The sequence below is a fragment of the Triticum aestivum genome, chromosome 2A, assembly GCF_018294505.1.
Source record: "Triticum aestivum cultivar Chinese Spring chromosome 2A, IWGSC CS RefSeq v2.1, whole genome shotgun sequence".
NCBI classification, from domain to species: Eukaryota; Viridiplantae; Streptophyta; class Magnoliopsida; order Poales; family Poaceae; genus Triticum; species Triticum aestivum.
Genome location: NC_057797.1, coordinates 673480154 through 673497170, shown reverse-complemented (window position 1 = coordinate 673497170; position 17017 = coordinate 673480154). Strand labels below are relative to the sequence as shown.

General features: G+C 43.4%; 1 protein-coding gene across 1 annotated transcript; it reads right to left on the bottom strand.

Moving 5' to 3' along the window:
- Positions 1–5933: 5933 nt before the first annotated feature.
- LOC123190120 (serine carboxypeptidase-like 18) lies at positions 5934–16313 on the bottom strand. The gene is made up of 13 exons (XM_044602705.1): positions 16085–16313; positions 15804–15949; positions 15645–15721; positions 15428–15550; positions 15213–15315; positions 13575–13612; positions 10162–10263; positions 9936–10019; positions 9653–9835; positions 9369–9568; positions 9166–9279; positions 7420–7465; positions 5934–7329 (listed from the first exon to the last, which is right to left on the bottom strand). The coding sequence occupies exons 1-13, from the start codon at positions 16303–16305 to the stop codon at positions 7246–7248; spliced, it is 1521 nt and encodes a 506-aa protein (XP_044458640.1). The 5' UTR covers positions 16306–16313; the 3' UTR covers positions 5934–7245.
- Positions 16314–17017: the final 704 nt, after the last annotated feature.

The window sequence follows — 17017 nt, the reverse complement described above, 5'->3', positions numbered from 1 at the left end:
AAGGACCGGCCACAGTCAAATTCGATTCAACTAAAGTTGGACAAACAGACACCCGCCAGCCACCTTTATGCAAAACTAGTTGCATGTCTATCGGTGGAATCGGTCTCATGAACGTGGTCATGTAAGGTTGGTCCGGGTCGCTTCATCCAACAATAACACCGAATCAAAATAAGACATTGGTGGTAAACAGTATGACGATCACCGCCCACAACTCTTTGTGTTCTATTCATGCATATCATCTACGCATAGACCTGGCTTGGATGCCACTGTTGGGAAACATAGCATGCAATTTCAAAAAATTGCCTACGCTCACGCAAGATCTATCTAGGAGATGCATAGCAACAAGAGGGGCAGAGCATCTTCATACCCTTGAAGATCGCAAAGCGAAAGCGTTTATCAACGCGGTTGATGTAGTCGTACACCTTCACGATCCATCCCGATCAAGTACCGAACGTATGGCACCTCCGCGTTCAGCACACGTTCAGCTCGATGACGTCCTCTCCTTCTTGATCCAGCAAGACGGGCGAAGTAGTGGATGAGTTCCGGTAGCACGACGGCGTGGTAACGGTGTTTGTGAAGAACAATCTCCGTAGGGCTTCGCCAAGCACAACGGAAACTATGACGAAGGATAAACTAGAGGGGACGGGGTTGCCGGCACATGGCTTGGTGATTCTTTATGTGTTCCAGGTGCTAGACCTTCCCCTCTATTTATATATTGAGCCCTGGGGTCGAAACTTGGAGTAAAAGCCTCCTCAAAGTCAGTTTTGCCCGCAAGGAAGAGTCCTTCTCAGACTTCCAGGACCAGATGCCACTGTCCTTGGTGTCTGGCCCAGATGCCATGGGCCTCGGCATCTGGCCCAGGGCCAGACGCCAGGGTCTCCAGCGTTTGGCCCCCTGGCCTCCGCAAAACTCCTTTTGCACTGACCTAAAGCCCCGTGGGCTTCACCCTTGGCCGAACCATATCATCCTATATATCAATATTTACCTCCGGACCATTCTAGATCTCCTCGTCATGTCCATGAGCTCATTCGGGACTCCGAACAACATTCGGTCACCAACATACATAACTCATATAGTACTATATCGTCAACTAACGTTAAGCGTGCGGACCCTATGGGTTCGAGAACTATGTAGACATGACCGAGACACCTCTCTGGTCAATAACCAATAGCGGAACCTGGATGCCCATATTGGCTTCTACATATTCTACGAATATCTTTATCGGTCGAACCTTATGATAACATACGTAATTCCCTTTGTCTATCGGTATGTTACTTGCTCGAGATTCAATTGTCGGTATCTTCATACCTTGTTCAGTCTCGTTACCGGCAAGTCTCTTTACTCGTTCCATAATACATCACCTCATGACTAACTCCTGATTCGTTTGCTTGCAAGCTTATGATGTGTATTACCGAGAGGGCCCAGAGATACCTCTTCGATACTCGGAGTGACAAATCCTAATCTCGATCGATGCCAACCCAACAAACACCTTCAGAGATACCTGTAGAGCATCTTTATAATCACCCAGTTACGTTGTGACGTTTGATAGCACACAAGGTATTCCTCCGGTATCCAGGAGTTGCATAATCTCATAGTCAAAGGAATATGTATATGACATGAAGAAAGCAACGGCAATAAAATTGAATGATCAATATGCTAAGCTAACGGATAGGTCTTGTCCATCACATCATTTTCCTAATGATGTGATCCCGTTCATCAAATGACAACACATGTCTATGGTTAGGAAACTTAACCATCTTTGATTAACAAGCTAGTCTAGTATAGGCTTACTAGGGACACGGTGTTTTGTCCATGTATCCACACATGTATCAAGTTTCCGGTTAATACAATTCTAGCATGAATAATAAACATTTATCATGATATAAGGAAATATAAAATAACAACTTTATTATTGCCTCTAGGGAATATTTCCTTCAGTCTCCCACTTGCACTAGAGTCAATAATCTAGTTAACATCGCCATGTGATTTAACACCAATTCACATCGTCATGCGATTAACACCCATAGTTCACATCGCCATATGACCAACACCCAAAGGGTTTACTAGAGTCAATGATCTAGTTCACATCGCCATGTGATTAACACCCAAAGAGTACATAAGGTGTGATCATGTTTTGCTTGTGAGATAAGTTTAGTCAATGGGTCTGCCACATTCAGATCCGTATGTATTTTGCAAATTTCTATGTCTATATTGCTCTGCACGGAGCTACTCTAGCTAATTACTCCGACTTTCAATATGTATCCAGATTGAGACTCAGAGTCATCTGGATCAATGTTAAAGCTTGCATCAATGTAACCCTTTATGATGAATTCTTTGTCACCTCCATAACCGAGAAACATTTCCTTAGTCCTCTTTAGGTACTTAAGGATAATTTTGACCGCTGTCCAGCGATCTACTCCTAGATCACTATTATACCCCCTTGCCAAACTCATGGCAGGGTATACAATAGGTCTGGTACACAGCATGGTATACTTTATAGAACCTATGCCTGAGGCATAGGGAATGACTTTCATTCTCTCTCTATCTTCTGCCGTGGTCGGGTTTCGAGTCTTACTCAACTTTATACTTTGCAACACAGACAAGAACCCTTTCTTTGACTGATCTATTTTGAACTTTTTCAAAAAAAATTGCCAAGGTATATGCTTTGTGAAAGTCCTATTAAGCGTCTTGATCTATCTCTATAGATCTTGATGCCCAATAAGTAAGTAGCTTCACCGAGGTCTTTCATTGAAAAACTTTTATTCAAATATCCTTTTATGCTATCCAAAAATTCTATATCATTTCCAATCAATAATATGTCATCTACATATAATATCAGAAATGCTATAGAGATACCACTCACTTTCTTGTAAATACAGGCTTCACCATAAGTATGTATAAAACCATATGCTTTGATCACCTTATCAAAGTGTATATTCCAACTCTGAGATGCTTGCACCAGCCCAAAGGGAAGGTGCGCTTCTTCTCCGCGGCCGTCGGCACCTTCCTCTGCCCGCGTGCGTGGTTGACTAACATCTCGGTGCTGGGAAACCAGCTGGACACCTCCCTCAGCTGCGTGCGCCACATCGGATCATCGCCAGCGAGGTCCTCCATCGCTTTTTGCCACCCTAGGCTGCTCTCCATGGCGGCGATGGTTGGCGAGAGTTTCGAAGGGGAGGGGATTGGGGAGGGGAGTTCGAAGCAACGCCGAGTGGGAGTGGGGCGAGTGAGCGGTGGCGAGGACAGTGGGCGGTGGGTATATGCAATGAATGGCAGTTAGGGGGCGATGGGCAGGGGAATATACAACATAGTTAGGTGCCTGCATCTCATCAGGATCTCTACTCATAGCACACTGCCATAGCACACTACAGGTCCTGGGTTCGAGCTGCAGGCAAAACATTTTTTTTCTTGTTTTAATTATTTTAGTGTGTACTTGTGTGTACTGAAACTGCGGTATTGAAATATTTCAGTATCATAAATTCTAAGTTTACATAAACTCCAGAAAGTAGCATAAATGCCAACCATCATAAGACACGTATCACTTTTATCCAATTTCCCAATCCACACGGCAAATATATTTTCCATGTTGTCTGTCATGCATCCCAAAAGAACATTTCATCAGCATCCACAACATCTTTGCAACAGAACAATGGAAAAAAAGATGGTCAACGTCTTCATCTCTTCCACAAAAAGAGCAATTGCTATCTCCAAGCCACAACCATTTTTGTCAAGTTATTCTTGGTGAGGATGCTATGTAGCAATACAAGCCAGAAGAAAACTTTCAATCTGGGAGGCATTTTAACTTTCACCCGTATTTTTAGCCTTGCTGAGCTCTGAGCATTTCAGTAGGTCATACTTATTTCAATTAAACCATCCTCTTATTCACCCCATATTTTTAGTCTTGCATACCTCTAAGCATTTTTTTGCCTTATTTCATGATTTATTATACTACCATCAATGGTACAAACATTGACAATCATATTGATGCTTATTTGACATATATCACTACTAAAATGTGGATTTAACTTATAAGGTATGCATTAGTAGATACGTGCATTACCCGAAATTGCACTAGTGAAATTGCAATACTGAAATATTTCAGTGTCTACCTGTCTCTATTGAAACTACACTACTGAAATATTTCACTGTCTACCTATGTGTACTGAAACTGCACAATTGAAATATTTCACTGTCTACCTGTGTGTATTGAAACTGCACTACTAAAATATTTCAGTGTCTACCAGTTTGTACTGAAATTGAACTACTGAAATATTTCCGTGTCTACCAGTGTGTACTGAAAATGAACTACTGAAATGTATCAGAAGCTACAACTGTCTACTGAACTTGCGGCACTGGAATATTTTAGTGTCTACCCGAGTCTACCACTGTAAAACTGTCTACTGAACTTGTGTACTGAACTTGCAGTACTGAAACGTAATTTATTCTTTGCAACTAATTAAGCTACCATCCAGAGGCTATGAATTGAAGTAGATGTGCACTTGAATAGATAGAAGAACGCTAAAAAGAAAGGGAAAATACATGCAGTAGCAACATATTATAGAGAATCAAATTAACCAAGTGGCAAGTAATGATTTACAAATCAAGAATCTTACCCTAAACAACGCTACCGCCGGCGTTCAGGCGAGGAGAGCGGCGAGGGAAGCGTGGAGAACAGCGGGGAAGCGACGTCGCGACCACTGTCCTCCTCCTCTTGCGCTTCGAAGTCTCCGGTGACTCGGTTGGGGGCTGCACAATCTCCAATGGCACCTCATACAGGGTGGCTTCCTGATCCTATGGATGCTCTACCCTGGATCTGTACGCCCACCACCTTCGCCTGACCCACTCCTTGGGGGGATTCGTCTGCTCCATCGACCAAAGGAGGACCTTGACGAACTCCACCGGTACTGCTGGCGGGGGGACAGAGCGCCAAATTCTCACTCTTCTTCATATGCTTGATCATGGTTTGCGTCGTCCAGGACATCTGTCGTCTGTTGTCAAACCAAGAACATATCTCGCTCAACTTGGCCATCTTGACATGGTCGCCGCCGGCGATCTGCACGATCTCCTCCTCCATCGGCATTGCAAAGTTGGCCTTCTCGCCGCCGGCGATCTGCTCGATCTGCTGCTCCATCGAGGCTGGCTTGGATGGAAGAGGGGGGTGGATGTGGAAGAGGAGACGAGCAAAGTTGCGGCGGCGAGGATGAGGAGATGGCTGCGGTGGATTTGGAATGCAGGAGAGGGAGGAGATGGCTGTGGTGGATCTGGAATGCAGGAGAGGGAGGAGATGGTTGCGGTTGTGTAATGGCGATGGAAGAGGAGAGGACCCTGGCGGCGGTTCTGGATTGGATGAGAGGGGCGGCACGTGGAAAATTTTCCTATGACTAAAATGCCCCTAGATTAAAATGTGTCCACACATTGTCATTAGTACCGGCCCCACAAGTTGTAATACTTTCGAATACTTTCATCTGAGTACTACCCAGTACTATGTATATGTGTGCTGTTAGATTGAGACAAATGAACGGCTCCAAAAAAAGCCCAACCACTGTAAAACTTGTATATATATATTCCTCAACATGTTGTGGATTCCAATAACATCTTTGGTGTCAACCTTTTTTGTTGTTGAAAAAAGTGTGTATTGATGGTCTTTTTTAAAATAATAATGGACAATTTTAATCCACATATGTCTATGCTTCATGATGTTCTTGGGTTCCTATTCAGGTACAATGAGAACGGTCACCCACGTATATTTTAGGGCATCTGCTATATGGAAATTGAGGTGCACATCTTTCAGATGGATCTGAAGTATCACTATAGTTTCACATCTTTCATCTATGGATACTGATGTCTTGGTTGCTCTTTTACTGTTAGATAGAGTAACCAGGGACATTAAAAAATGTACTGGAAATAAAGCCTGCATTACTAAGAGTACGGGGAAACAAAAAAATTAGCACGATAAAAAAGATGGAAATACATGGTGCAATCCTTCTACCACAGACATATGACTTTGGCAAACTTTCAAGTTTCATATTCTTAACCATGACTCCACGACATTATCTTCAATTTTAAGTAGTTTTTTATTAAGAAAAGTATACTTTCGTCCCTCAATTTTTTACGGAGTCTAGATTTGGTCCCTCAACTATCAAACCAGACAACTTGCACCTTTAACTTTTAAAACCAGACAAGTTTCATCCTCCTCCCGTTTTTTACCGGTTTTGATGCTGGCTCATCCCGGTTTTGACGTGGCAAAGAAACCCCAAATTGACTTCCCGATTCCTCGCTCTCTACACGGCGTCTGCGGGCAGGGAGCAAGCTGCTGCTGGTGGTGATCTCAGACAGCATGAGCGCGGCGCCAGGAGAGGGGATCGCCGCGGCTCGACCTGCTCGTCGCCTGGATGGAGCACGTCGCCGTCATGGCCGGACTGGGGCACCTCGTGGCTGTGGTGGTACTCGCCGTCGTCGCCGGCCTTCACGCGCGGACGCGGTCCAACGCTTGGATCCAGCAGCGTGGTGAAGAGGCGGTGGTGCTGACCTGCCCACACCGCTCGTCCGCAAGCTCACGCTCGGCACGCACCACGCCGTCGAGCGCAACCCGGATCCATCCCTCGCATCGTATTTCCTGTTGCTCAGCGCCTGGGACCCCACGCGCCGGCGGCGCCGCATCACTTCCCGGCGTGCCTTCATGCGAAAACTCAGGCACGAGGAGAAGACGTGGTGGTACGTGGTACTTAGTAGTTAGCTGGGCCACCAATGGTGGCAGCACTGGCTCGTCAACGGTTGTGCCCTGGTGCAGCGATTGCACGTCAATTGTTTGACGAAATGTCTAGACCGGAGATGGATGAAGAGAAATAGAAATATTGCCACCTAGACATGACCCGGTCAAAACAATGCTGAGTTGGCATGGATACCACTTCAGTTGAGTCAGGGGACCAAATGTGTCCGGTTTCAAGAATTGAGGATGCAAGTTGTCCGGTTTTGTAGTTGAGGAATCAAATCTAAACTTCGTCAAAAGTTGAGGGACAAAAAATATACTTTTCTTTTTTTTATTTGATACCATACAATTTATGGTAATTCATGTTGTTTCTCAATAGTTCTTTGGCTACTTCGCTATCAAAGGATCTCTTCTCTCCATTCTCCACTCTGTATCTTTATCCAAATTTGTACTGTAGATTTACACAGGTTCTCGCCGCGCCTTCCGCCTGCTAGTATGTATGCTAGACCTACTAGATGATGTCACATACAGGAGGACTAGAGTGGCTGGTGCAGTACCCAACGGCTGAACATGGCGTAGCACCGCTCGGGCTCATACTGAGGCGCCGTGTGCCCAGCTCCCTGCAAACGCCAATCCGCAACCGCAGCTTAAAATCGGGCAACCCATCAATGGCCACGCGCGCCACATAAGCACACAGAAAATGTTCCTACCTTTACGGTCGCGAAGGTCATGTTGTTAGAGTAAGTTATGGTGAATCTGCATGCAAACCCAACCCAGGTAAGAGAAAGCAGAGGAATCACTGTCAGCTAGTGAAAGAAAAAGAGTAAATTCTGGTTTTTACCCTCTATTCTGACATTTTTAACACTAATTACCCTATTTAGCGAGATTTTGTCCGTTTTACCCCATTTAGCAAAAGTTCTGCCAGAATTTACCCTGTTTAGCGAGATTTTGTGTTCTGACCGACAAGTTTCAATTGTCTGGTCCAGCTGGCATGCCACATCAATGGTTTTTTATTGCCTATTTTTCTCCCTGCCGAACCAGTCCTCGTAGCTTCTACCGACCAGGACAGCCTGATGGTGATCACTCGCATCGCGTCCAACGCACAACGTGCGAGTCGGCCGAGCGGCGAGCGCCATGCTCGCCTCTACTCGGTTCTCGCTTGCGTTGCTCGCCCCCAATCGTTGCTCAGGATTGTCAAGCAGTGGCGACGATGACGGCGACAGTGGCGGGTGCTGAGGTCATGGCCGTGCGCTTTCATACCTCCTCGGGCCGGGCTGTATGGCCACAACATCATGGCAAGAAATGACCTCGTGGAATCCGATGGTCCCGTCAAGTTTGCTGATGTCGGCGTAGTCCTCTGAATTTGATATACTTAAAAAACTAATCATGTATGTGACCGCATCAGGTTGTGCTTAGTTCTTCTTCCTACTTTGGCGAATTAGCAGGGACCCTATTAGTCTGTGCTCAGTTGATGGCGGTTCTATGGCGACGTCTGGTCCAACAAATCAGCGAGGTTGGTGAACAAACAAGCCCTCTCAGTCATACCCCATTCCACATGATTTTGACCATCTCTATTACAGCAATTTGTGTATTCTAAAATTTTCCTGACTCATGCATTTGCTGGTTAGGCGTTTAATTCGGACAAAATTAAGATGCTTATTAGAAGATCATGTCTATATATATCACCCTTCTGTAATTGAGGTACATTGATTTAAAGTGTTTTTCAACATTTTGAATATTGGAATTCTTTTACTTCTTCAGTTTGATAAACCTTTATCAGAATATATTTTAGAGTAACCTAGATCTCCTTCAGTGGTTGTAAGGCGCATAGATGGAGGATGATTTTTGTGGTTTGTGACAGCTCCTGGAAGTGATGGAGGACAAGATGATGTTAGCATCCTAGATGGAGAGCTTTGCAAGGTGTAGGAGCTAAGAAAGGTGAAGACTGACAAGGTGTATGTGCCACTGCTACTGTTTGGTGTATTCTGAAGCTTCTGCAGTTGTGAACTAGTGAAGCTATCTATACATGTGATGTTATTCAGCTGTACTATAAGGTCCTGGTGCTATCTATAAATGGGAAGCATCATTCAACCTGTTTTCAATATGTGAACCCGGAGCAATCTGTAGTCTATATTAATAAATTTTGATAGTAGTGTATTTCCATGATCTGTTGCAAATAATAGGAGAATGATCTGATTTATAAATAATAGGAGAATACCATCAACTCCAAAAATATCAAACATGGTAACACAATTGGACCAGCGTGTCAGAATGCTTATAAAATATTAAACTGGGTAAACTGTGGCAACACTTTTGCTAAATTGGGTAAAAGGGATGAAATCTCGCTAAACGGGATAATTATTGTCAAAAATGTAAAAATAGGGGGTAAAAACCGGAATTTACTCAAAAAAAAACGACAGAGCATGCAACGCAACTAGAAGGAAACGAGGACGAACCCGGCAGACTGGCCGTCGAGATGCCACGCCCTCCAGTCGTCGACGACGGGAAAGCCGAGCGACCTCACCCACGCCTGCGTCCCCAGGTGCGGCACAATCGCATCGTGGTCGCCGCTGTAGAGTGTAGACACCAATCAAAAACTCAGTCAGGTTCCGGCTTTCAGCTGATCAAATATCCCTGTTTCAGTATAGCAACTTACTACCTGTACACCAGCGCACGGTAGCCATTGACGGTGACATTCCGGTGGTACTTGATGCTGCTCCCGATGTCCACGGCGTACGGCAGGTCGCCGTCGTGGCACCTCACCCACTCGTCCACGGTGCCGTCCTTGATCCCCAGGGCGTCTCGGGTGAGCGCGTGGTTTGCCCAGAAATACGACAGGTAAGACGTGTAGCTCTGAATCTGTGGCGTGCATACAACTAGGTTAACGGAGGAACGGGAGCCCATGCAATGCTAGAGCTCTGTATGCATGATATGCCGACTTACATAACAGCCAATTGGTACACGAGGTGGCGGATGCTTCACTCGCCTCCCCGTCACGATCACTGTTTCCTCGCTTAGGATCTTCCGAATAGCACTAGCTGACTTGTCCGTCTGGGTGCCTGGTCCAGGGGATACAAGATAGCAATCGTCTAACAAAATTTGTGCCGTCATAACTTCGGAGCGTAGCTGCAATTTGAATTGGGAAACACCACATAACCTTCAGTCAAGTAATAACTGGGACTTGGTGCGCAGCTTGAATGTATTTTGTAGGATATCTTGTTCTTACATTGTTGAAAGTGCCCAGAGCTTGGGCACACGGTGTATTTGTAGGTTTCCTGTAGTCTTCTCCTTGGCAATGCTTCAATATCGTCTTCCAGGATGAAGAAGAACAGACAGACAGACAGACAGACAGACAGACAGACAGACAGAGAGTAGCATGCATATCACTCGGAGTGCAGAACTTTGTGTGTGCATGCAGACATATGGACACGGATCTAGATGGGTTTAATTACCTCGTATAATTGATCTGGTATTATACCAACTCCATGAGCATATGACACTTTCGAGCTTTCATCAATGATTTCACCCGTCATCGGGTTGCCTACCAAATAGCCCTGGAAGAGTGAAGAAACTTGCATAAATATGACATGCATATGCAACAAACTCTTTTTTTGTATATTAGTTTTATCGTAAGTCAAATTTATAAAATTTAATCAAATTATTTAAAAAATATCAACATAAATGAGACCAAATAAATATAATATAAAAGATATTTCATGATGAATTTCATGATACTAATTTGATATTGTTAATAGTAATATATATATATATATATATATATATATATATATATATTTAAATTGGTTAAACTTTTAAAAGGTTGACTTTAGATAAAACTAACAGGCCAAGGAAAAAATGAAGGGAGTATTAAAGTATAGACAAATGTGTTGTGTGCAACAAAAGACTATTAACTTTAGCTACAATTGTAGTTGGTCTACAACACCGCTGTGCTCATTTAGAGCATAATCACAGAAGGACCCGATATATTCATGTACTCCCTTTGTTTCTTTCTACTTTGTATATAAGTTTTGTCTTAAGTCAAACTTCATCAAGTTTGACCAAGATTGTCGAAAAAAATATCAACATTCACAATATGAAATCAATATCATTAGATGCATCACAGAAAAAACTTTATATTGTATATCAATACCAAATCAATATCATCTGGTCAAAATTTACGAGTTTGACTTAAGACAAATTTTATTTGTGAAGTAAAAAAGGAAACGGAGGAAGGTAACAATGGAGTTCTTTTATGTGCACACTTATAACATGAAGTACTATCATTAAATTTGGAAATATAACATTTAGCGTCCACAACACTCGCTCCCTTTTGGTTTTGTAGGCATATCTCAAAAGACTAGAATTTTCAATTTGTAATAACCTTTACTTTTAGAATAAGCAAAACATTAATTGTAGTCATATTAATTTCGATTCTTATTTTGGTTTTAAGTATGGAATCAGCCAATGCTTGAAGTAGGGCCGACAATGCATGCTGGACTAATACGTGTTCAAACATTTATTATGTTCTCCTTGATTAGGCCTCTACCAATGCACAATTACTTAGATGAGGTGCTAAGTGCATGAAAAAGCTTAGCAACTAAACTCTTCATGCATAGGTGTTGACATCATTTCTTTGTGGGGTCATCAAAGTGTTCTCTTTCCTACGTTAGCTTTTCACCTATGTGGCACCTAAGGGCATGGCCAACGCTCAAGTTGGACGGCTGCTCCATAGAAAAAGCTGATGATGTGGAAGAGAGAGGGGAAAAAGCTAGTGCTTGAAGAGAAGAACGGGATCTTGCAGAGGAGGCCGGTGCTTCATCCAAAAAAGTGAAATAAAGCGAAAGAGAAGAGCTGGCTGTGAGAGATGTGATGCATGTGTAAAAGAAAAAGTAAGAGAGATACTAAGGAAAATGATGGAGATGTGGTCCGGCCAAGCTATGGCTGCTTTGGGGATAGAAAAATTATACGGTGGTTGCAACCTACATGGCAGATGGGGCAGCTACATGGTGCTGCCTCCATTGTACATGCCCTAATAAACTGCAAAAAGAGGGAATACCGGTGGAGCCACGTGAAAGATATGGTCATCGCACAGAATGAGAAGGAAGACATGTCGGCTCCATTTGAGACTTAAAGATTATTGATCATAGGTTCTTTCATTAAATGAAATCTATATACTACCTCCATCCGGGTTTATTAGGCACCCTTGTGTATTTTGGATTTAACTTTGACTTCCTATTTGACTAAAAAAACACAAAGTGTATGTTATAAAAAGTATGATGTTAGATTTCTATTTGAAAGAGATTTTTAACGGTATAATTTTTGTGAAATATAATTTACATTTTATTAGTTAAAATCCATGGTCAAATCATGACCTAAAAAGGGGCCTAATAAACCCGGACAGAGGGAGTATCATTTATAGATAAAGCCCTACTATAAGTCATTAATTGCTATTTTCTGCGCATGCGAGCTTCCACATTATCCAAATTGTTGTAGCCATTGGATTTGTTGGCCTGATCAACTAACATCCGTCTAAACATGAGAGTCTCTCTACCATGCAACATGCATCATGGATTTTAAATGCCAGAACATATAATTTATGATATGTTCAACTTTTTTATTTTATTACTGTTTAGTTTAAATCTTAAGGGTGAGTTTATATTGTGTGCAATATTTAGAAATCAAATATCTAATCCCGTGGCAATGCGCGGGGTATCATCTAGTATATACATAAGAGAGTGATTCCCACTACTTCTAATCATCTTAATATGCATGCTTCCACATCATCAAAATTGTTGTAGCTACTAGATTTACTAACTTGATCCACTAGCATCCGTTCGATCTACGCATGAGAATCCTCTACCATGCAACATGCATTAGTGTGTTTTAAGTGGGTACTAAATCATATTTCATTTAATTGTGACATGCAAAACTTTTCATCTTAAGACTTTTTTTTGCTTACTCAAGAATCTCCCACACTTTAAATTGTAAGGACTGAATTTGTATGCTATACTATATTTAGAAACTATATATCTAATTTCACAGCAATGCGCAGGGTATCGTCTAGTTGATAAAACAATCATGGTTGATCTGTCTCACTGTTCGTCTGCTCCTGGAAAAACTCATCGGCCCCGCCCTCTTTGGATCACTTTCTTCCACCTAAATAGATTGTTCACACACTTAACTCTTTTTATTTTTGCATCACCCTACTCATACAGGGGTTTTGGATAATAGTTTGATGACATGGTAGTCAATTTTTTCTGTATGACATCCATAGAAGTCGCCCAGACGTGGTAACAAATTCACTTGCATCTGTTTGAAGTTTAAGCATGGTATCAGGGTTTCACCGTCTTCTCAACCTCAATCGCTCTTTCGCCACTACCGTATAGGCGTACATCACGCTGCTAATCCCCTCTCCTGGTTTTTGTCACCATCTTCTCCAACCCCAACACGTTGATGTTTCCAACGGTGGTGGTTCGTCTCGATGTTTGTTGTTGTTTGTCGTTGGTGATCACTTCGCCATGACATTTGAGGGTCATGCCTTTGTTTTTCATTTTGTTAACAATTCAGTTCTTTTCGTCCTCATGTCTCATCCAGCACTTTACATTATGTTCTTGTGTACATTGAGCTTAATATTGTAATATTTATTATTATTGGAAAAAAATTACAAGCCCCTGCCACTTGGGGTCTCCGACTCATGACGTGGTAGCCCTAACCTCTGGCTTGTGAGATTATATTTTCCGCCCACACAAACAAACATGATAGTGGTACATTGGAACCCTTATAACCAAAAGTGTTCTATTATACCCAAACTCCTAGCGGTAGGTATATACTCCATGGATTTTTTGGGGAAAATTATTGTGGTTACCTTGAGATTAAGGATGGGGCTCCTTCCAGCTTCGATACCTACAGAGTATAAAGCATGGATATAGAGTCAAACTAGGTAAATCGAATCGATTATACATTTAAGAATCTAAAATAGTAAGCCATATTTTTATGGGTTGCAAGTTGCAATTGCGCAATTAACTGCCATCTCTTTGGCAAGATTCACTTTTCCTTGGATATTATGTCACACAAAGAGATTCATCTGAACGTGTTGGGCCGCTCGGGATGCTACGTCAGAAAGCAAAAATGTCTACCGCGTGAACCAGGAACGTGACATGGAGATAGATCACGATTTTATCACTAGATGCATAGTCCCACGAATGAACAATAGGCAAACCAGCGCATTGATAGAAACTAATAATCCCGCGTCATGACCTAACCGAGTTAGATGAGCCTTTTTTCGAATAGGTAATCAAAGAAATTGTGTTGTAGCATCCTCTGGTTAAAGCCCTGGGCTGAGAGGGTTTCACTGGAACATTCTTCAAATCATGTTGGGACATCATCAAACTTGATGTGGTGGAGGCTATCCTCCACATGGTCAATCTTCACGGGAACTATAAGAGCCTGCTTGTCAACTCGACAAATATCTTACTAGTCTCAAAAAAGTCTGATGTCATGGGGGTGCATGACTACAGGCCAATCAGTCTCATCCATAGCTTGTTAAAAATAATCTCGAATTTGATGGACAATCATTTGGCTCCCTGCTCCCTATCATGATATTCAAGGCCCATAGCACTTTTTTTTTCAAAAGAGATGTGTCCACGAGAACTTCCTTCATGTCCAGACTTTCATTCGTGAGATGCATGCCTCAAATACTACGGGCCTTTTATTGAGCTAGACATATCCAAGGCTTCTGATTATGTCAACTGGGCCTACTTACTAGAGGTTCTCACTCGCATTGCGTTCGGGCCACATTGGAGGCATTAGGTTTGCATGTCCTTGGCATTCTCTACTTCACATGTCCTACTGAACAATAGCCCTGGTTTACCCTTTGAAAATAGTAACAACCTTCACGAGGGGAGACCCACATCATCGTCGACATGGAATAAATTCTCCCCGCATCACCCCTTTTCTGATGGTGCTACATACCATCAGGATGTGTGTGGAGAATGGTGTGGTCCTCGCGGAGTCGGCGCTCGACGGATAGTGGCGTTTCGTCATTGACATGGTCTTTAAGGCTCCATACTGTCTGGACTTCGTCTGGTGAGACGGAATCAATAGAGCTCAGACGTAGATTCCTACCATCTCCTCGAGGATGCGACCCTATGGTTTCTTGGCATGCATGCACGCCGGCGAGTTTTAGTGTCACGTACTTCAGATTTATTCAAGGGTTCCACGATGTCGATTGTGGCTATGAGGCGCTAGTCTGTAGGATAGGTGTATAAAGACTTCTCGGTTGTAATCGATAAGGTCAAGCGGGCTCCAGTAGAAGAGCGGTAAGAACAACACGTCACCACCTCGTTCTGGCGATGGTAATGGTCCTTCGTTGGTCCAGGGATCTCCATGTATTTTCTTTTTATGTTTGGGGCTGCTTTGTGCTTGAAATTTTGTTATAATAGTTCCGGATCATATTGGGGAAAAAAAAATACAGCGTGAATATATAGACAGCGTCCATACATACCTTCCGAGATCTTTTGAGCGATAAATGGTACAAGATGTCCAGCAAGGGAGTCTCCTCCGAGGTAGAGAGGATTTGTGAGGAACTTGGGATGGCCAGTGAACCACTAAACGGTGTCACGTGGATTGAACTAATTAGTACTCAATCTCTCAAAGAAAAAAGAACTAACCAGTACTCAGTCGATGTAGACTAATTAGTGGTCGAGGTCGCTACGATACCTTGAGAAGGAGTTCATGGAGCTGCAACGAGGTGGATACTTCCCCGACATCGTAGCCTTCGGGTCGTCTTGAAAAGGAAAATCCAGCCCCAACCGGTGTATCAACGAAAAGGATATTTGCCACCTGCAGATGGACACCGTCAACTAAGAAATGAACCTGCATATGTATGTTCGATGGCCACTACCTAGCAAGCTGTGATGTGCAGAACAAGACCGACCTTGGTCCATGAGTACGGATTGATTCTCAGACGCGGTACGGTGCCATTGTAAGGCTCCGGGACGAACTGGAATGGACCTGCAGTTGTCGTGCACATGTATGGAATAATATGATATAGTGGCGGAGAGCAATATGCTTGAGAATGAGAGAAAAGATGTACCAATCTCTAAGGTGAGGCCGCTGAGCACCGAGCAGCGGTCGCCGCCGGTGAGCCAGAGGAGGAAAGGGGCGTCCTCCGCGCCGGCCTCGGACTCGACGAAGTAGTAGAACAGCTCGGCGCCGTTCTCCTCGTCCACCTCCACGTACCTTGTGATTGAGGAGCATTTGCAGGTTATATAACTTACCCGATGGAGTCGATCAAGGAGATCGTACCTCCTACCCTAGCGCCTTGGCCTTGGTGCGTGGAAAAATAAGCTGAAGAAGAAAGCGAGGCATGGGTACCCGGTCTCGAGGTGGAAGGGGAGGCGACCCGGCAACCCGGGGAGGCTGGTCACCACCTTGGAGCTGGAGGCTGCGCCGGCGACGGCGAACTGTCCCGTGGTAACCACGGTCCAGAGGAAGAAGCAGAGCAGCAGCAGCCCGTCCATTCTACTTCCTTTTGCGATATTTTGGTTGTTATCTGTAAGAGGCTGGTATAGGTTGATGACAGGCCGCCCGTCCATGGCATCGAGACCCGTCACCTGTGGTGGTGGATAAGCGACAAGGCATGGCCCATATACACCACCTGCCGTGGCGGTCCATCAATAATGCGATCCGTATTGATGAACTTATGAACATGATTCAGGTATTCCCTGCTGGTTTTGCAACAGATATCACCATCATGGCAATGCTGGCACATATGGATTCAGAGAAATGCAAAGATTTTTGAAGCAAAAGCTCCTTCCGTTCAGTCTTGGAAAACAGCTCTTGCCAGGGATTTACAATTGGTCATTCTCAGAGTGAGAGTTAAGCACAGAGAAGCTTTTAGTCAGTGGACTGAAGCACATTTGAGTTCATCCTTTTGTCATGGATTTTCCTAGAACTGGGATTGGTTAGTCTGTTAGTTTCTCTCTTTTGTATTTTGTAACCTTGTATATATTGTTTTTAATGAAATTACCATAGAACTATTGTTCTACGGTTTCTGGTTAAAAGAAATAATGCGATCCTTACGGTCTGGTTCATATTTTTTTCCCTTAAAAAAAGACCCTTCCCTGGGGAACATGACATTTGCGAACTTTCATGACAATTTCTTTAGGAACATAAATTGCCACGAAAAACATTCAAAAATGCCGTTCTTTCAAGGAACATTCGCTGGATATCATTACTCCAAAAAAGGTCTAATTTATATATTTTGATTTCATATAAACAAAGGAGCGTGCTACGCGTCAGTCCACT

Coding starts and splice junctions, on each gene's coding strand:
- LOC123190120 (XM_044602705.1), bottom strand. CDS start 16,305: ATGGACGGGCGGCCTGTCATCAACCTATACCAGCCTCTTACAGATAAC. Junction 15,950..16,084: donor CCCTTCCACCTCGAGACCGG/GTACCCATGCCT, acceptor CTCAATCACAAG/GTACGTGGAGGTGGACGAGG. Junction 7,330..7,419: donor TGACCTTCGCGACCGTAAAG/GTAGGAACATTT, acceptor TGGCGTTTGCAG/GGAGCTGGGCACACGGCGCC.